Here is a 21,112-nt window from a genome sequence, read left to right on the forward strand (position 1 = left end):
AATCGCGAAAGCTACAATACTGTTTTCTCCATGCGGGAACTCCAACATGCACTCTCTTCTTCTCGCTCCTCCGCCCCAGGACCGGATGGTATCCACATCCAAACGTTGCTGCATTTATCATACCATAGTCTGCTTTACCTCCTTCGCCTTTATAATCGAATTTGGACCGACAGTACTTTTCCCAGACGATGGCGGGAAGCTATTGTTGTTCCTGTTCCGAAACCTGGAAAGGACAAACATCTCCCCTCTAGCTATCGCCCCATTTCTCTCATGAGTAGTGTATGTAAGGTTTTGGAGCGTATGGTGAATTGCGGTTTAGCTTGGTGGCTGGAGTCCGGCAGTCTTTTAACACCTGCCCAATGCGGTTTCTGAAAGCATTGTTCTGCAATTGACCATCTTGTTGCTCTCTCCACTTATATCATGAACAATTTTCTCCGGAAACGCCAAACAGTAGCAATATTTTTTGATCTGGAGAGAGCGTATGATACCTGTTGGAGGACAGGCATCCTCCGCACACTGTTCTCTTGGGGATTTCGAGGTCGGCTGCCCCTTTTTCTCACGAATTTATGGCATGGCGCACATTTAGAGTGCAGGTGAACACCACTCTCTCCTGTACTTTCTCCCAAGAAAACGGGGTACCCCACGGCTCCGTGCTGAGTGTTGTACTGTTTGCCATTGCCATAAATCCGATTATGGATTGTCTCCTTCCTGATGTCTCGGGCTCCCTCTTTGTGGACGATTTTGCGATCTACTACAGCTCTCAACAGACCAGCCTTCTTGAACAACGTCTTCAAGGATGTCTCGATCGCTTCCACTCTTGGAGCATTGAAACCGGCTTCCGTTTTTCTCCCAGTAAGACCGTTTGTGTTAATTTTTGGCGACGTAAGGAGTTTCTTCCACCCTCCTTACATCTAGGACCTGTCAACCTTCCATTTTCAGACGTCACTAAATTCTTGGGTCTTATGTTTGACAGAAAACTGTGCTGGTCCTCCCATGTTTCCTATCTTTCGGCTTGCTGTCTGCGATCCCTCAACACCCTCCGTGTCCTGAATGGTACCTCCTGGGGAGTGGACCGAGTGGTCCTTCTCCGCCTCTATCGCGCCTTAGTGCGCTCGAAATTGGATTATGGAAGCATAGTGTACTCCTCTGCTCGGCCGTCTATTCTTCGGCGTCTTGACTCTATCCACCACCGTGGATTACGTTTAATGTCTGGTGCTTTTTACACCAGCCCTGTGGAAAGCCTTTATGCTGAGACTGCAGAACCTCCGCTGTCCAATCGGCGAGCTGTCCTTCTCAGTCGTTATGCTAGCCATCTGTCTTCCATGCCTGCTAATCCGGCCCATGACATTTTTTTCGACGCCTCCTTGGATGTAGGGTATGCAGGCCACTCTTCCTCCCTACTACCACCGGGAGCCCGCTTCCGTCAACTGCTCCATTCTCTTTCCTTCCACTTTCCTAAAACCTTCTTGACAACTTGGGGTACAACACCGCCTTGGCTCCGTCCCCGGGTCTGCCTGCTCCATGACCTTGTCAATTTCCCAAGGATGGTACCCCTTCACTTGTTTATCATCGGGCATTTGCTGCTCTATGTGCACAAATGAAGGAAGTCACATTTATTTACACTGATGGCTCGAAAACATCGTTAGGTGTAGGGAGTGCCTATATTGTTGGCGACACCCCAAATCGATTTCGGCTTCCCGACCAGTGTTCGGTTTATACTGCGGAGCTTTACACTGTTCTCCAGGCTGTCCAATACATCCGTCACATCAGCGGATACAGTATGTTATCTGTTCAGATTCTCTCAGCTCTCTCCTCAGTCTCCAAGCTCTCTACCCTGTCCACCCTCTGGTCCACCGGATTCAGGACTGCCTGCGCTTGCTCCATTTGGGGGGCGTCTCTGTGGCGTTCCTCTGGCTCCCAGGACATGTTGGTATCTGTGGCAATGAGGCGGCCGATATAGCGGCCAAGGCTGCAGTCTCTCTTCTTCGGCCAGCTATTCGATCGATTCCCTTCGCCGATCTACGGAGCATTTTATGTCGTCATGTTGTTCTTTTATGGCACGCCCATTGGTCGACACTTCCCCATAATAAATTGCGGGACATGAAAGCTCTTCCCTGTGCTTGGATCTCTTCCTCCCGAACGCGTCGTCAGGAGGAGGTAATTTTAACTAGACTCTGGATTGGGCACTGTCTTTTTAGCCATCGACATATTTTAAGCGGCGATCCTCCCCCACTCTGTCCCCACTGCTCTCAGCTGTGGACGATAAGACACCTTTTAATTGAGTGCCCCTATTTTACTCCATTACGCGCCCGTCTACAGCTATCGCCTGATATATCGTCCATTTTAGCAGATGACACGCGCTCGGCCGATCGCATTCTCGAGTTTATTAGTGCCAGTGAGATGACGTCAGTCATTTGAAGCTCTTTTTGGGGACAACCAACCCCTTTCTTTAGTGGATTTTTTAGCTTTCCTTCTGCTTTTAGTTTCTCCAATTTTTTGAGTTTCGTTCCCATTGCTGCTGCTTTCCATTTTCGTTTTTTACCATTTCCTAAGTCACAGACCGGGCGCTAATGACCATAGCAGTTTTGTGCCCTAAAAAAAAAAAAAAAACTCTGAATGTGATGGTACGCAACACATTCCATTTCTTCAAGCACAAAGCACGTGTAGCTTCTGCTCATCACTATAAACTCTCCTTCTCCTGGAAAGTCAGACCTAACTTTCTGATATATGTTCCACTTTGCTTTCTAGGAGAGACTTGAGCTCTGTGACTGTACTGCAAATAACAGCTAACAATTCATGTATGAAAATGTGTCCTGGTTATCAGATGGTAGGAAGGTAGATCTGAAGATTTTCCTTCTATTATATTTAAAAACCTTTAGAACAAATTGTTGGATTTACAAAAACCCATAAACCTCTATAAAATGTCACATTTTTGGAGGAAAAATTACAATCTACCAAGTAGGTATTACTCTGAACTCGAATGCTCTTATATATTGAGGTGTGATAATGAACCACACAGTTGAATCACTTTTAACAAGACAATTTTATCCTGCCATGACCTAATACTCTTAAGCACACTGAGATCGACAAAATAATGGGCAAAAGAAGAAAGAGCTGAAAGAGAGAGAGAGAGAGTGTGTGTGTGTGTGTGTGTGTGTGTGTGTGTGTGCGCGCACCAAGTAAAACATATCCATATTTTATGTAAGTTGTTGTTATGAATATTTCAGAAGCTGTCACTTTTTTTCTAGGTGAAATGTAAACCTAAAGTTTTAAATATGACAGCAAAAGTGAAGATGAGTATGAAAGCTCAGCTAGAGGAGGAGATAGATTTGTATGAAGGAGAAATATTGACTGTTACTGAAGTTATTGATAAGGATTGGTATAGGTAAGTATAAAATTAAAATACTCAGTTATTCTCAGATGAGAATACATCACACTGTTTAGTGTAATTATGGTAGAAATGAGAATATGGAGCCATGTTCTTGGTTTTCCATGATGTGTCCAAATCTCTAAAAGGGAAAATGTTAATATACCTTTACAGCTAAGCTGGTACATAGTCATTTGGCAACCTTGCCACCTCTTTGCCAAGGTATTATTTTCCTGAAGACTCGATTCAAAACTGAACACACATAGAGGGAAATAAAATAATTTAGATTAGAAAAGAGTGATTGAATATATTTATGGCATAGATAAATCATATGTTTTGTAGAGCAAAATGTAACAGCATAGAAATATTCATCTTTACAATATTGAGACTTAACAAATTAGTGGGACTAGAAAACGCTTGTGGAACTGTAGCATCCACAGTTTTTAAAAGTTTCCACTTTGGGAGAAAGCAAGAAGTAGGAAATACAAAAAAAGGGGGGAGGGGCTTGGTGCATATGTGTCAGGTAAAAGGAAAAGAAATTACAAGGCACAAGGGGAAGCTAAATCAGTGGAAAAAATGAGTCTGTAGTATTGTGAAAATATATGGGAGTAAGAAGGAAAGAATTGGTCTGTTTTTGAATCAGTGGGATAGGAAGGTATTTGCTAGAATGAATGTCTCATTAATGTCTTCTTGCAAACCTATGGCTGCTCTCGCTGAGTCATGCTGAGTTGTATGTCAGAGGCCTTGGTGGTTGTTAGTAGGGGGCTTCAGTTCCCCCTGGATAGTTGGCAGTGTCAGAGAGATCTATGTCTGGGACAGGTGCTGCCAAAGGATAACCTGTAGGAGTTTGCCACTGTTGTAAACAGGTGCTGCAGTAGTTATCACCCTACCTTCAATATTTATAGTTGGGGATGTGGCTGTGAGCACTCACCGGTGTGCTGACATGGCAGCAACTGTTTCTGTTGCAATATCAGTTGATTTCCCACAGCCTTGGCCATGAGGAATTTCTGATCTGGCCTTTGCTTCCAATGCTGGCATACTGGATGCCCATAACTTTGTCGCTGACTTGAAACATGGCTACAGGTGTGTGTGTGTGTGTGTGTGTGTGTGTGTGTGTGTGTGTGTGTGTGTGTCATGATGCTGAAGTAGGATGCCTCTTGCCATTCCAGTTGCAGAACTCTGATAATGTGATGGACCTAAGTGTGGCTTGTTGATAACCACACTGCAATGACTATAGAATACATTTTTGTTAGGGCTCTGATTACAGTTGTGGCTGTTGTTAATACCATGTAGACCACAAAAGGGAAATTAGATAAGACATCTACAACTGTAAGCCAGTTATTTCCCAGAAATGGTCTAGTGGTGCCACTAACCCGCCTGGATAGTCATGTTAGCATACTGCTTTTGGGATTCAGGGAGACGCACTGGCTCCTGATCGAATTTGCTCAGCAAATTAACAATGAGGGCTGGTGTCCTGGCCGGCCTAGATTTGGTTTTTAGGCAGTTTCCCCACATCTGACTAGATGAAGACAGGGCTGGTATTCACATCCCACCTTAGTTATACGATTCACAGACATTTAGCAAACATAATCACAATTTCGTAGTGGATAACATTAGATACAGACACATGGGGTTAAAAAATTCTGTCCCATTGAGGGGGGAGGAGAAGGGGAAAGGGTGGAGGAAGGAAGGACATCTGGCCACCCTCTACCAGTAACACTGCCAAATCCAAAGATAACATGCCAACCCCCTTGAGGGCATGGGACAAGGCCAGGAAGAAGAAGAAGGAGAAGGTCTAATGGCATAACTGTGTAGCTGTTCCAATGCTTGTTGCTGCTTCATTCTAGAGGAAAATAATTGGAGTGGGGCTTCAACTGTAAATGTAAGATGATCCCTATGTTAATCTATTACACAACATAAAAGCTTTGACCTCAGCAGCAAGATTTTCACGTGTGAATGTAAGGTGACACTGTATATTTTGAATGAGGAATTTGGGGAAAAATCTCATCTTTTTATCAGGTAAAATGGTGTGTTGTCCATTATGTGTGATGCTAATACTAGGAAAGTTATAATCTTCCTCACTTCCATTTATGTTCCTGTTAGGACTACGTACCTGGGAATTTCTTATTGGCATAACTAACTACCTTCTATGAGCTGGAAGCATAGGTGTAGAGTCTAGTTGAAAATACTTTCCGATGTTTTTAAGAGAAACTGATGCACCAGTGACCAGATTAAAACTTACTGAGATATATGATATTACTAAAGAATAAACTGCAACCAGACACACTTTTTGAATGAATGATTTATTTCATTGCTCTAATTTTGGCTGTACCAAAGTACAGTAGTGGTATATTTCTACAGCTGTGATATATGTACTGCTGTTTTTGTGCGTACGTCAGTTTTGAAATTCTTAAACGCCACATGATTAATAACAACAACATGATAATAATTTAAACCCTCCAATCCCCCATATGCAGCCTTCCAATCAAAATCAATATTCATGCAAAGTAAGATTCATGTCCAGCTGGTATGGTGGCTTGAGTCTCATAATTTATTAGCCACTGCACAGTGTGGATTTCAAATGCGCTGTTCTGCAGTTGGCCAGCTCATAACTTTGTCCACCCTTGTCATGAATGGTTTCCTGTGGAAATAACAGACTGTGGCCATGTTTTTTTCGATTTGGAGGAAGCCTACGACACCTGCTGGAGGACTAGTATCCTCTGTACTATCTCGCATGCCCCATTTACGTCAGGAATTTTTAAAAGGCCGAGTTTTCAAGGTACGTGTGGGTTCTGCCATGTCGAACACTTTTATTCAGGAAAATGGCAAGCCTCAGGGTTCCATCATGAGTGTCATCCTATTTGTTATCATCATTAACCCTGTAATGGCCTGTATCTCACCGGGCGTCTCCGGCTCCCTTTTTGTTAACGATTTTGTGATCTATTGCAGTTGCTCATGGATTTGTCTCCTTCAGCAGCATCTTCAGCAATGTCTCGTTCATTTTTACTCAAGTAGCATTGACAATGGCTTTTGATTTTCCACTGACAAAACCATTTGTATGAATTTCTGGTGGTGCAATTCGTTTCTTCTGCCATGTTTACATCTTGGGCCTACTGCTCTTCTGTCTGTTGAAACTACAAAATTCCTGTGGCTCATACTCAATTTGAAACTTTCTTGGTCTTCCCACGTGCCTTACCTGGCCGCCCGCTGTAAGCGGTCCCTCAGTGGTACTTCCTGGGGAGCGGATCGGACCACCCTTCTCCATTTGTATAAGTCCCTTGTCCATTCGAAACTAGACTGAGGATGTTGCATTTATGCGTCTGTATCTCCGCCCCTCTTATGCCATCTCAATGCTATCCTCTATTGTGGCATCTGTTTGGCCACTGGCGCCTTTTACACTAGCTCAGTTGATAGTCTGTATGCAGAACCTGCCGAACTATCACTGTGACACCACTGTGACTTTCTACTCAGCAAATACGTATGCCATTTGTCTGCTAAGCCTGGCCACTCATCCTACGCCTCCTTCTTCGATGACTCATTTGATCTCCAGTATGGGGCACATCCCTCTTCTGTTACCTCCTGGAGTTCGTTTTCGGCTCTTGCTCTGGCGGCTGAACTTCATGCTGCCTGCCTTTTCGTACATCTACATAGATACTCCACAAACCACCAAAAGGTGTGTGACGGAGGGTACCCTGTATCGCTACTTGTCATTTCCCATCCTGTTCCACTCGCAAATAGAGCGAGGGAAAAATGACTGTCTCTAGGCCTCTGTATGAGCCGTAATTTCTTGTGTCTTATCTTCGTGGTCCTTAAGTGTGATGTATGTTGGAGGCAGTAGAATCGTTCAACATTCAGTTTCAGATGCCAGTTCTCTAAATTTTCTTAATAATGTTTCCCAAAAAGAACACCGCCTTCCCTCCAGGAATTCCCATTTGAGTTCCCAAAGCATCTCCATAACACGTACATGTTGTTCGAACCTACCAGTAACAAATCTAGTGGACCGCCTCTGAATTGCTTTGATGTCTTCCTTCAATCCCACCTGTTACCGGTCCCAAACACTCGAGCAGTACTCGAGAATAGATCGCTCCAGCATCAAATATGCAGTCTCCTTCACAGGTGAACCACTCTTTCCTAAAATTCTACCAATAAACCAGAGTTGACATTTTCCTTCCCTACCACAGTTTTCACATGCTCGTTTCACCTCATATCGCTGTGCAGTGTTATGCCTAGATATGTAAATGACTTGGCTGTGTCAAGCTGGACACTAGTAATACTGTATCCGAACATTACAGGTTTGTTATTCCTACTCGTCTGCATTAACATAAATTTTTTTCCACATTTAGGGCTAGCTGCCATTCATCACACCAACCGGAAATTTTGTTGAAGTCGTCTTGTATCTTCTAACAGTTACTCAACTTCGACATCTTACTGTACACCACGGCATCATCAGCAAACAACCGGAGACTGCTGCCCACCCTGTCTGCCAAATCAGTCATGTATATAGAGAACAACAATGGTCCAATCACACTTCCCTGGTTCACACCTGATGATACCCTTGTCTGATGAACACTTGCTGTTGAGGACACCACACTGGGTTTTATTATTTAAGAAGTGTTCGAGCCACTCGCATAGCTGAGGACTTATTTCATATGCTTGTATCTTTGTCAACAGCTTGCAAGTGGGCACCATGTTAAATGCTTTCCATAAATCTGGAAATATGGGATATGCCTGTTGCCCTGCACCCATAGTTCCCAGTATATATGTGGGAAAAGGGCAAGCTGAGTTTCAGCTTTTGGAACACTGCTCAGTATTTGTAGCAGGCCTTTTCACCCTGTATCAGGCCACGCATTACATCTGGTGACACAGGCTTTTCAATTGCGTCATCTGCTCTGACACTCTGTGTCCTTCAGAGCCTCTGTGTGCTGTACACCATCCATCCCTTAGTGCAACGGGTCCAGGAAAGCTGTCACTTGCTCACTCTTGTTGGAGCCACTGTGATGTTTATGTGGGTTCCTGGTCACATCAGTCCGACAGGAAATGAGGCCATTGACGCTGCTGCCAAGGCTGCAGTCCTCGTACTTCAGCCCGCTAGTTCTTCCATTCCCTCCGATGATCTCTGTGTTGCCGTCTGTCAGCAGGTGTTCTCACTTTGGCATCACCACTGGTCCTCCCTTCATGGGAACAAGCTCTGGGTTATTAAGCCTCTCCCAACAGCTTGGACAACCTCCTCTCGGCCCTCTCACTGTGAGATCATTTTAGCTAGGTTGCTTATCGGACACTGTCTGTTTAGCCATCGTTGTTTGTTAAGTGGTGCTCCCTCACCACTTTGTGTTCATTGTACTCAGCCTTTGATGGTCTGCCATTTCCTGATGGAATTCCCTTTTTTTTAACCACTTAAATTCTTGTTTGTATTTGCTGTCTAAGTTATCAGTCGTTATAGGGGGCTGTCAGTCGTGTTTTACTTTTGATCCATCATAGCAATATGGCGAAGGACATTTAATCCTTAGTTCAGGACCTCCATTTCTCTGTTGTGTATTTTATGGACCTTTCTTCAAGTCCTTGTTTTTAGCTGTCTTTGCTTCCATTGGTCAGGCTTAACATGTAATCATTTTTAACTTCTTTTTTTCCTTCATGTTCTAAGGTTCTGACATGGGCATGTATGACGCTAGTTGTTCTTGCATCCTAAAAACCAAAACAAACCTAAAGAATGAATGTTCTTTCCCTCCTCTATGTATTCTTTAATAATGTCTGATGAAATGGCAACATCCCTTTCCACCTTGAATTTCAACACCATGGCCCCTTGACTGTTACCAGAAGCAACGAAAGCAAAAATCCAAACCCAACTGCAAGTTTACCAGCATGATATTTAGGCTGATCAAAACAAGACTAATAAACTTCTGCAATCCCCCCCCCCCCATAATTGTGCCCCTATTATTACTGCAATTACAGCACTACAAACCTCCACACAAAAAGAAAACCAGTCACTTACAGACTTGGTACTGATACTCATGTCATGAGATGTAAACCATAAACTCTGCAGTAAACAAAATGAATAACACAAATATAAAATTTTATCAAACGATGTACCTTTTCTAACTGATCATCACAAGTGATTGCACTGGCAATGCCACATAAAAAACTTTGTGTCCTGTTATGGGAGAAGCATCACAAGAGAGGTCTAGACGTGAGCGTCTAGGGAAGTTATTCCAGCGGTAGTTTCCCTTTTCCTTCCACTTGTGATGATGAAATGATAATGAGGACAACACAACACCCAGTCCCTGAGCGAAGAAAATCTCTGACCCAGCCGGGAATTGAACCCGGGCCCCTTGGCGTGACTGACCACCGCGCTGACCACTCAGCTATCGGGGCGGACAATGCCACATAAACACATCCCTAGTTATAGTGGTGGTCACAGGTGATAGTCCATTAAATAGCTGCATTTACCTCGCCTCGCCTTTCGCCAATGAGCCTATGTCATTTCAAAAGAATATATTGATTGTCTTTTGTCACTACGTAAATTCAACAGAGAAACAATATTAATTGAGATTGGAACCCAACATTTTCCTCTTTCTCTGAATGTGTTTATGAGGAAGGGGAACAGGCATGACAAACTCCGCCAATAATAGGAACAGTCTCCACAATGACTGTAATTCCTAACAAATACCATATGCCAATATATACAAAACTAACAAATATGACAAATCAGATATCAACCAACCACAAAAATCAAACACTTCAACTGTGGCACGTACTAGAACTAGATATAATGTAAACGAACACCACAATGGCAGTTATAACTGAAAGAAACAAACAGAAACATCATGCATGCTGTCTGTGAGACATATGGTGCCACACTTGAGATAATGTACTAATTTCTCATGACATTTAGTAGACCAAAATTTTTAAATCCTGTAGCACAAACGAAATAAACAAAAGCTTCTCATCAAAAGGAAGAGGTCACTAATAACACATAAATTGAAACACTTGATCATGAGTAATCAGCATGACATATTTCTTCTTTTGTCTTTAATACAAAAGAAACTTCAGAGGGAAAAAGAACAAGTAATTCATAACTATCAGTCTGGGATAGAAACACTGAGCATATTGGAAACAAAAATGTAAATGGGCTATGGTCTATAATTACATATTGCTATTCTGTCTTTTTGCATTTAGTTGAATTAAAAGTTTCTCTCAATTATTGTAGTGCAAACCCTCATCTTTCCTTTTATTGCCTATGAGCTTTTATGAAAATAATGTTTGGTTCTGAAAGACAAGCATTCATTTTTTATTAGTAAATGTTTCTGTTATCCTATTACAGTTTTCTGATCATACTGTTGTCATTTTACCTGTAAGATTTGAAGTCTCAAAGAGTTTATTCATTCATACTATGCATTTTTTTAAATTTCATTTTAGGGGTTGCTGCGGGGACAGAATTGGAATTTTTCCCGCAGCTTACGTCACTTTACTACAAGACTCCACTGATGTGATGGATGGTGAACATACAAACATTCAGAACCAATCCCTTATTGTTAATAGTGCCACATTTAATTGCACGGATATTAGAAAACCAGCTGTTAACACTCTTGGAGGGCAATCATCAAATGAAGGATCACAGAATGAATATGTAACTAGCACAGAACGTGTCAAAGCAGACCTAGACAACTTGGATGTGATGAACATTTTAGATGACGATTATTTTAGGAAAAATATGCCATCTGTATTTACCAGCAACAGTGCTCCAGTTACTCATACGTATAGTTCAGAAGTGTCATCAACACGCGATGTTCAACACATGGAAGTTGATATTTGTCCTTATGGTGTAACACTGTACCCCTTTTATGCCCAGTTTGACAATGAACTAAGTTTTCATGAAGGTGAAATAGTGAGTCTTGTCAGACATGTGAGCAAAGATTGGATAGAAGGAAAAATTGATGGTAGAAAGGGGATATTTCCATCCAGTTATGTGAATATCATTGTAGATTGTCAGCCCCAGTCTGAATTTTCAGTGAGTAATGACAGAAGTGTACTTCATGAAGTTGAAAATGTGGAAGTGAGGAAGAAACATGACATACTTCCACCAAATTCATTTGCTGTGGTATTGTTTAATTTTGATGCACAAATGGATAGTGATCTGACTGTAAAGCAAGGTGAAGTTGTTTGTGTTCTTCAGCAACCTAATCAAGACTGGTGTGAAGTAAAAAATTGTTATGGAAGTTCAGGCCTTTGCCCACGTACTTATTTAGCGTCATACACAGTGCCAAATAAATTCACAGATGGCAGTAATCGTAGATTGTCAGTTGCAGGTGATGCTGGCTTCAGAAAAAACTTAACTGATGTGCCATTTCCTGACAAAACAGACTTAAATAAGAGGAGAACACTTGAAAGTTTTGGTTATCATGATAAGTGGAAGAATAACAGCATTGATGATCTAATTTCCAAAAATCTGGAAACTCTTCAGAATTCATACACATGGAGTTCAAAAATGAATTATAGTAATAGAAGTGTTGCAGATTCTGAGTGCCCGATAACTGAGAATATTGCAGTAGCTCAGGATGAGGCCATAAGGCACAGTCCAGTGTATTTAGCTGAAGAACCATCAGAAACGCAAACTACCATGCTCCAAGAGCAAAGTGATTCTCGATTTGATGTAAGAAGAAGAGAAGTTACTTGGAACACGTACAATGATGGTGAGTTCTGATATGGTTTGTTACATTATTTATAGTTACTGGTTGTGGCATTATGCAGTACTAACATAATTTATGCGAAAAAGTAGCACAAAATTAAACTTTAAAATGATCTTGCAGTGTTACTCAAATTGGCTTTCCCCTGAAGTTAACTAGATGCAATGAGAATGTCTTTCTGAATATTATGTGTTTAGACAAGTGATTTATTATGAAACATTCAAAAACCTTTGCCTACAGTGTGCTTACAAATATTTTTGATTACATGGAAAAGGGCACTAACATTTGCCTTTGGTTTCTCAATATAAGTAAAAGACAAAAGGGGTAACATGTTTTCAGAACCCATAAATCTTGTGAACAGATAAAGCCATAGTTCTAGCTGAGAGCTCGGCATCAGGAAAAGAAATTACTTCAGCAGAAATTTGCATATGATGTAGATAAACTCCCAAATGAAAAATTATTAATTATTAGAGAGAGCACTTCACAACAACACAATCAGTTACATTTATTTGGTTGATAATGTGGTAAAAGACCAGCTTTGACAAATACTGTCTGTAATATTATGTAAAATCTAGATTTCAAAGCAGCTAAAGTAACAACCCAAAAGAAGACATATGTGTTTATTTCATTAATAAAAAGGAAGGAGGAGTATAGTTTAATTCCCCATGGTCATTAGATACAGAGCACAAGCTCAGGTTTTGAAAGGATGGGAAAGGGAATCGGCCCACTATTCTTTAAGTTACCATCCTGTCATTTGCCTGGAGTGGTAAAGTTTATGATTATTTCTGTAACTATTTCTTGTTTTCTGGAGGTGTATTCATATGTAGTAATAAGGTTTGGTTGTACATCTTGCATCTGTAGTAAACCAGAGTCTAAGCTCACTACAGTATGTTCATTCTTTCCTTGACTGACTGTGGTACCACCAAAAGTGACAGTCAGTCTTCACACATTCTTTCACAGAATGATGCTATTAGATGAACCATTAGAGATAACGATGAACGTTTCGTAATACAAATGGTCACCCACAAATACTTATGGTTCAGAGAAAGACCATAGTCATGAGGTAAGTGTAACCTCTGTGATTGAGTAGGCAACAGTTAAGCAGACAGTTGATTAACCATAAGTGTATTTTTAAAATCAGTTCATCATGGATCATGGTGACCATTTGCCATCTGCCCAACCTGTACCTAGAAGCTAAACAGCTTGCAGTGAAAAAAAATTGTCACTTGTTGGTGGCCAGTCTTTGTGCATCAGCAGTATCCTTTAGGTAGCCACCACTAGACCCTTCGAAAAAGAGCAGTTTCAACTGCTGCCTGTCCGTAATAGACCTGCTGACCAGTATACACAAGGAAACGTGGAGGTGATGCTACTGAAATGAAATGATCATATGGCACTGATGGCCTGGAGTCCCCACCAGGAAAGTTTGGCTGCTGAGTGGCAAGCCTTTTCAATTGATGCCAGTTGGGCGACTTGCGTGTAAATGATGGTGAAATTATGATGACAACTTAATGCCAGCCGCGGTGGCCGAGCGGTTCTAGGCACTTCAGTCCAGAACCGCGCGACTGCTACGGTCGCAGGTTCGAATTCTGCCTTGGGCGTGGATGTGTGTGATGTCCTTAGGTTAGTTAGGTTTAAGTAGTTCTCAGTTCTAGGGGACTGATGACCTCAGATGTTAAGTCCCATAGTGCTCAGAGCCATTTGAACCATTTGACAACTTAACACCCAAACTGTGAGCGGAGAAAATCTCTCACCCAGCTGGGAATCAAACCCGGGCCTGCTGCATGGCAGTCAGATACACTGACCATTTAGTTAAGGGGACAGGTAGTGATACTAGTGAAGCACACCCACAGTGTGTACAAACCCAGGGCCAGAGTGGGCTAGATCTACACAATGCTGAGCCAAGGTTACCCCAGATTCTCAACTCATTCCCATTCATATCAGGAAATGGCTAGCCCACAGAAAACTTTAGGGATTAACACTGTGCAGTCAGTCCATCGAGCTGCACGAAAATTGAATTATGCTTATCTTGACAGAATGTTTTGATGTAGACATGAAATACTATTGCTCCATACTTTCAAAATACAAGCAGAGTTGTCAATGCAGGCAGAACAGATGACCGACATTTAAGGTTTAATATGTTTGAGGGACAAACTATGCATACAGATCAGGCATTGCATACAGATTTATTGAGAAGTGATAACATGGCAATCATCTTAGTGTAGAATGTTGAACTGCATGTGTACATAAAGGTTCCAAATAATAATCTGCTCTTGTTGATATACAAATCTTGTTGCTGATAAACCTTCATTGAGTAATGACAGAAGGATTTATATACTCCACTTTCTTCATTAAAGCTATTGACAATAGCACAGGATTTAAAATACATCAAAAACAATGTGTCTTCTTTACTGACTGGCAACATTGAAGGAATGGTAAGTTTGGTTGTGTAGAATCTTGCCCAGTATGTATTTAATTTAACAATATGTGATGATGCAACTGTAGTTAATGATAGTCAAATAATGATGTATAAATAGTATAATCACGACTGGTTTTAAACAGTTATAAGCCCATCTGCAGGTGTACAAGAATAGTGAGGCATGTGGCGACTGCACAGTTTGAACAATAGGCTGGGGGCAGGTGACCGCTGCACATGAAGGCAAGATACGGAATTCATGTATCTCTGCTTTGTGTGTGCTGCCCGCAGCCTAGTGTTATCAGTGTGTGGCAGCCACACGCCTCATGGTTCGTGTACATCTAAAGATGAGCTTACAATTGCCTGAAACCTGTTGTGACTCTGAACCAGTGAAACTATTTACAACTGAATCGGTTGGTGAAGTTCAGTTGTGGCTTTCCTCCTAACCAAAGCTTATACACTATGTGATCAAAGGTATCCAGACACCCCAAAAACATACATTTTTCGTATTAGGTGCATTGTGCTGCCACCTACTGCCAGGTACTCCATATCAGCAACCTCAGTAGTCATTAGACATTGTGAGAGAGCAGAATGGGGCGCTCTGCGGAACTCGTGAACTTCGAACGTGATCTGGTGATTGGGTGTCGCATGTCTGTACACGAGATTTCCACACTCCTAAACATTCCTAGGTCCATTGTTTCCAATGTGACAGTGAAGTGGAAACTTGAAGGGACACGTACAGCACAAAATTGTGCGGGCTGACCTTGTCTGTTGACTGACAGAGAACGCTGACAGTTGAAGAGGGTCGTAATGTGTAACAGGCAGACATCTATACAGGCCATCACACAGGAATTCCAAAATGCATCAGGCTCCACTGCAGGTACTAGGACAGTTAGGTGAGATGTGAGAAAACTTGGATTTCATGGTCGAGCGGCTGCTCGTAAGCCACACGTCACGCCGGTAAATGCCAAACGACACCTCTCTTTGTGTTAGGAGCGTAAAGATTCGATGATTGAACAGTGGAAAAATGTTGTGTGGAGTGACGAATCATGGTACACAATGTGGCGATCCGATGGCAGGGTGTGGGTATGGTGAATGCTCAGTGAACGTCATCTGCCAGCGTGTGTAGTGCCAACAGTAAAATTCGGAGGTGGTGTTATGGTGAGTTCATGTTTTTCATGAAGGGGGCTTGCACCCCCTAGTTGTTTTGCATGGTACTATCACAGCACCAGCCTACGTTGATGTTTTAAGCTGCTCCTTGCTTCCCACTGTTGAAGAGGAATTTGGGGATGGTGATTGCATCTTTTAACACGATCAAGCACCTGTTCATAATGTACGGCCTGTGGCAGAGTGGTTACACGACAATAGCATCCCTGTAATGGACTGGCCTGCACAGAGTCATGACCTGAATCCTATAGAACACCTTTGGCATGTTTTGGAATGCTGACTTTGTGCCAGGCCTCACTTACCAACATCGATACCTCTCCTCACTACAGCACTCCATGAAGAATGGGCTGCCATTCCCCAAGAAACCTTCCAGCACCTGATTGAACATTCGCCTGCAAGAGTGGAAGGTGTCATCAAGGCTAAAGGTGGGCCAACACTATATTGAATTCCAGCATTACTGATGGAGGGCACCACATACTTGTCACTTTCAGCCAGGTGTCCTGACACTTTTGATCACATAGTGTATAATTAATGTGTTCCGTGAATGCAAGAACTGAGGCAAGTGAACTCGTGTGTACCCTCTGAAAACTTATTGTGATTGATAGCAGTGGTGATATATCTAAGAAGTTCTTATTAATTGATAATCTTAGTAAGAGGAGTACACAATACAAAAGTATAGATGTTTGTAGCACAAATACCAACCAATTCTGCATTTAATAATGTTTTGTTTATCTCTTTCATTCTTTTTAGTTTTCAAAAGAGGACATTTCAGTACAAAATGTGGTGAGTTCTTTTTATTCTTGGTGTATCATGGTGTCAATTTCAGTTTTATTTTTGTTTATAATATTACAGTTGCACCAGTATGGTTTCCCTCTGTTTTTCACTGTTTCTTAATTCACTTCATTTGCTAATGGTGCTCTTTAATACATCTTTTTTGTATTTCCTTTTACTTTCTGGGGTGTTTTTTTTCCTCTTCATAAAACCTTTTACAGTTTCTCACATTTCTGTCTTTATTTTCTAATTGCTCCCCCATGTTTCTTGTTATTTGCAGTCCAGTTTGGTATAAATTTTTTTCACTTTGTTTTCAGTTTAACTTATTTGTTAATTTCATTTTATTAATCACAATTCCAATCTTCTTCTTCTTCCTTCTTCTTCTTCTTCTTCTTCTTCTTCAGGGCCAGTTCTCAGATCTCGTGTTATTTTACAGTACCACATGCTGCTTAGAATTTTATTGTCTTATGTTTCATATCCAAGTCTTAATACCAATTACTTTTATGTGAAAGATATAAACAAGTCATGTACAATACTGGCCCTGCACTGTCTTAGAAAGGTGCACAGTTGTAAACATCACTCCCCTGCAGTAGAAGGGCCTCACAACAGTCCTAAAATTGAAGCATTGATTTCATGACTCTTATTTTTATATTATTCATGAAATTTGAGTTTGTGTTATTCTTTTTCTTGTGTTTCTTTCTGTTTATGGCCAAATGCAGCAATAATGATGTCTTTAATTTTGTGTGTGAGTTTCTCAAATCAGTACTCCAACTTTCACCCCTTATTTCACATCAAAATTTTTGATGGATTCTCTGATGTGGGAGCAGTGGTAACAAAGCATTTATTGTGTATAGTTTTCAGTCTAGATTGCAAGCAATTAATATTTTACAACCCCAAGGATCAGGCTTGACCCTTTCTGTCGGTGGTTTTGAGACCTTTAAACACAGGCGTGCAATATGGACTTTATTGGGTGTCAGGGTGACCAACTTACTGTTTTCACTGTACTGTACATAGTCCACACGACCACTATGAGAAATATGATCTTGTATCAGTTGGGCAGGGTGCCATTTAGAAGTTTGGAAAATGGTAAGGTGTGTACAATATTAAATCACCTGCTCTTATGGTCATTTTGGTTTCGTTTAGCTATTCTTTCTTTATAGGTATGGAACTTCATTTGAACCTGGGTTGGAGTTAGAGCTTTCTTTGGTTTCCTAACAGAAATTTGTGTGAATGCCAAGAGAACAATGTTGTTTTCAGTAGCTTATAAGATGTTGAAGTTGATAAGTTTTTGACCAGCTTTTCTACCTGAAGGCATCTTCTCTTATCACCTTATCAACTAAGCACCATTTTGTGCTTAGTTGAAAAGAGGCAAATTATTATTTAATTATTTATTTACGTCTGCAAGACAATGTTAATTTTAGAGTTTGTTACCAACTTTCTTACATGACAATGTGATTTTCTTCAGGAAAAATATTTATTCATCTCACTACAGAAAATATTTAAAATGGATATAAAATCTCAACATAGTTCAAGGGCGACCGTAAATCAAATAAGACACTATTCTGTAACTTAAAGTATTTTTCTGTTGTACCACGTAAGGTTAACACTTTATTTGATGTAATCTGTTGTAGACGAAACTGCAGTATCCAGAAGGAGCTGTCACTTTGCAGCAAAGTGTGCACTGATTTGAAACTTCCTGGTAGATTAAAACTGTGCCAAATCAGGACTCAAACCTGGGACCTTTGCCTTTTATTGGCAAGTGCTCTGTGGACTGAGCTATCCGAGTGTGACTTGTGACCCAGCGGTTTGTGGTTTGTGCTCGGATAGCTAAGTCTGTAAAGCACTTACCCACAAAAGGCAAAGGTTCCAGGTTCAAGTACTGGTCTGGCAAACAGTTTTAATCGTACAGGAAGTTTTAAAACTACAGTCCTTTGTAATGTGAATATACTTTTGCATGTTCTTTCATTAGGACAGTATCTTTTTTTTTTTTTTTTTTTTTCTTTTTTTTTTTTTTTTTTTTTTTTTTCCTTACTGATTTCTAAATCTTGATTCTAATATTTGCTATTTGTATTAAACAGTAAACAATGAGTGCCGTGTATCACCTGTGCTGAAGAGGCAAGCTTCTGACAGAGTGCCCCACAGGCCAGCTCCACCAGTGCCACTGCCTGGCCACAAACCTGTCCATCGTTCAATAAGAAAACCAAACAAGAAAAGTAAGACGCCTTTTCAATATCGTATTTTATTTCTTTGACTGGAAGTTCACTATTAACAGAAATGTGCACGGACTTGGTTATATGATGCCTGACAAACAAGTGAAGCACTCTGAAGAATTGATTGGATGTCAGTATGGCTTTGTACACATACACACCATTGGAGGGTATGTAAATAATTAGAGGTTAAATTCTCTGTTACAGACAAAATGGTCACCAGAGGGCATTAGTGTTGTGTCGTTAGTGTCATTACCAGGCCTGATAGGGTATATAATGGGGTGTGAACAGCATCAGATGTTGAGTGATCACTGTGAAGGATATGGAGATGCCATGTACTCATGTGAGATGGCATTACCACCACTTGACAAAGTTTGAATGGGGCATCAGTATATGTCACCATTTACTCAGTTGGTAGAATTGTGCAATATCCAGATTTGTGATGGATTTGGACATGACAGTGGCCCAGTGTTGGACTGCATGGGAGTGTGATGGCAGGCATACTCGTCATCAAGGTCCCAGTCGACCGTGTCTGACCGCCACCAGGAAAGAACACCGTATTGTACACCGAGAACATTGTAAACCCTTCACATCTGTGCCTCCCGTATATTATCTCACACCATTGATTGGAGACTAGCAGCAGCCGGACTATGGAATTATTGTCCTGTGTGTAGGCTACTGTTAACTTAAATGCCTGTGTTTGGAGGTGTGCCATGACTGGGAACCATATACTACTGATGAGTGGTATTGTGTTCAGCACTGAATTGTGGATCTATATTACCCCGGGTGAGCGTCATTGGTGAGAATGGCAGTGACCAGGGGAGAGATCCCGTGCTTCCAATGTTTTGTAGACACACAGTGTGAGGAACCATCGGGTATGACTTCAGGTTGTGGCTGGTCGTGATTGAGGGAACTCTGATGGCACAACAGTACATCATGGACATCTTGTGTCCTTGTGTGTTACCTCTGTGGCTAGTAAGATGCCCAGAACTGTTTCCAGTGGAAGATACGTGGGATCAGCTGGATGTCAACTCTGTCCCAGTGCCAGTATCCGGGGTGTCGAGGACCAGTTGCAACAGTTGTTGACCAGCTTGCCTCAGGAGAGGCTACAACAGCATTATGACACCCTTCCCAAATGAATCATTGCATGCATCCAGGCCAGAGGGCATGCAACATCATATTGATAAGTGTGTTCACACTGCCAACTTCTTTGTAAATTTGACTCAGTTTTGTAATAAGTGAAATAACATCACATACTCTCTCAAACCATTCCATGAAATTTCATTTCGTTTCTTCCTTGCCTTCTTGGTGCTTCACATTTTTGTCAGGCAGTTCATAACCTCTCGCTATTGATTGTTTTTGTTCAGGATGACAATTATTGAACTATATAAAGAAAATGTAAATTAGTTACAAACTATCATGTGCACACACTTTATTCAACATGTAAACGTCACTACAGATATTCTGATTTAGGTATGACATGTTCAGTATGTCTGCCATTATTGGCGATGATGTTGTGGAGACAAATAGCGAAATTCTGCATGACGGGCTGAACGTCAGAACACTGATGCTGTCGATATTTTCATGAATGGCTGTTTTCAGCTCAGTGATGGTTTTGGGGTTATTGCTGTACCCCTTGTCTTTAACATAGCCCCATAAAAAGGAGTTGCGTGTGTTCAGATCCGGAGAATATGGTGGCTAATCGAGGCCCGTGCTCGTGGCCTCTTGGTACCCCAGAGCCAGAATGGGCCCCCAAAGTGCTCCTCCAGGACGTCAAACATTCTCGTGCTTTAATGGGATCGAGCTCCATCTTGCATGAACCACATATTGTCGAAATCAGTGTCACTTTGGATAATGGGAATGAAATCATCTTCCAAAACCTTCACGTACCATTCGGTAGTCACCGTGCCATCAAGAAATATCACGCCAATTATTCTGTGAGTGGACATTGCACACCACACAGTCACCCATTGAGGGTGAAGAGAATTCTCAATCAGGAAATGTGGATTCTCAGTCCCCCAAATGTGCCAGTTTTGCTTATTGACGAACCCATCCAAATGAAAGTGGGCTTCGTTGCTAAACCAAACTGTACATGCACATACTAATTCCAATCATGCCCCATGGCCAACCATGCAGTTTAAATGTTCTAACTCAAATTGTTCAGAAGATATGATTTTATTTCGTATTGTTCAATAATTGTCACCCTGTATGTCCCTTGTTTGAGTCATTACATATAAATTTGGTCTGTGCAGTTTGTTCCCTTCAATTTTTTGTAAATTACTCATTGTAGTCTCAGGTTGCCTCTCTTGTAATGAAACTGAATTTTGTAAGTTATATTTTAGTCTAATGTAGCTATTGTACAAATGTGTTATCAGAATGGATGTTGTGCTATATGGAGTGTACACTGTTATGAAAAGTATTGACAATTTAAGGTGTGTGCTTTTGTGAAGTTTGTAAGATCAGAGAAAAGTTCTGTCACATAGAAACTATGAGACAGATCACAATT

At 41.4% G+C, this 21,112-nt stretch overlaps 1 protein-coding gene across 2 annotated transcripts in view; it reads left to right on the forward strand.

Moving 5' to 3' along the window:
- The window catches only part of LOC126183634 (dynamin-binding protein-like), a 241,347-nt gene that overhangs the window by 12,938 nt on the left and 207,297 nt on the right, over positions 1-21,112 (forward strand). For both annotated transcript variants that reach the window (XM_049925755.1, XM_049925756.1), the window contains exons 4-6: positions 3,249-3,385; positions 10,781-12,054; positions 18,478-18,612. In XM_049925755.1, the coding sequence (XP_049781712.1) occupies positions 3,249-3,385; positions 10,781-12,054; positions 18,478-18,612 (1,546 nt within the window). The remainder of the gene's footprint in view (positions 1-3,248; positions 3,386-10,780; positions 12,055-18,477; positions 18,613-21,112) is intronic.

The sequence above is a fragment of the Schistocerca cancellata genome, chromosome 4 (assembly GCF_023864275.1).
Source record: "Schistocerca cancellata isolate TAMUIC-IGC-003103 chromosome 4, iqSchCanc2.1, whole genome shotgun sequence".
NCBI lineage: Eukaryota > Metazoa > Arthropoda > Insecta > Orthoptera > Acrididae > Schistocerca > Schistocerca cancellata.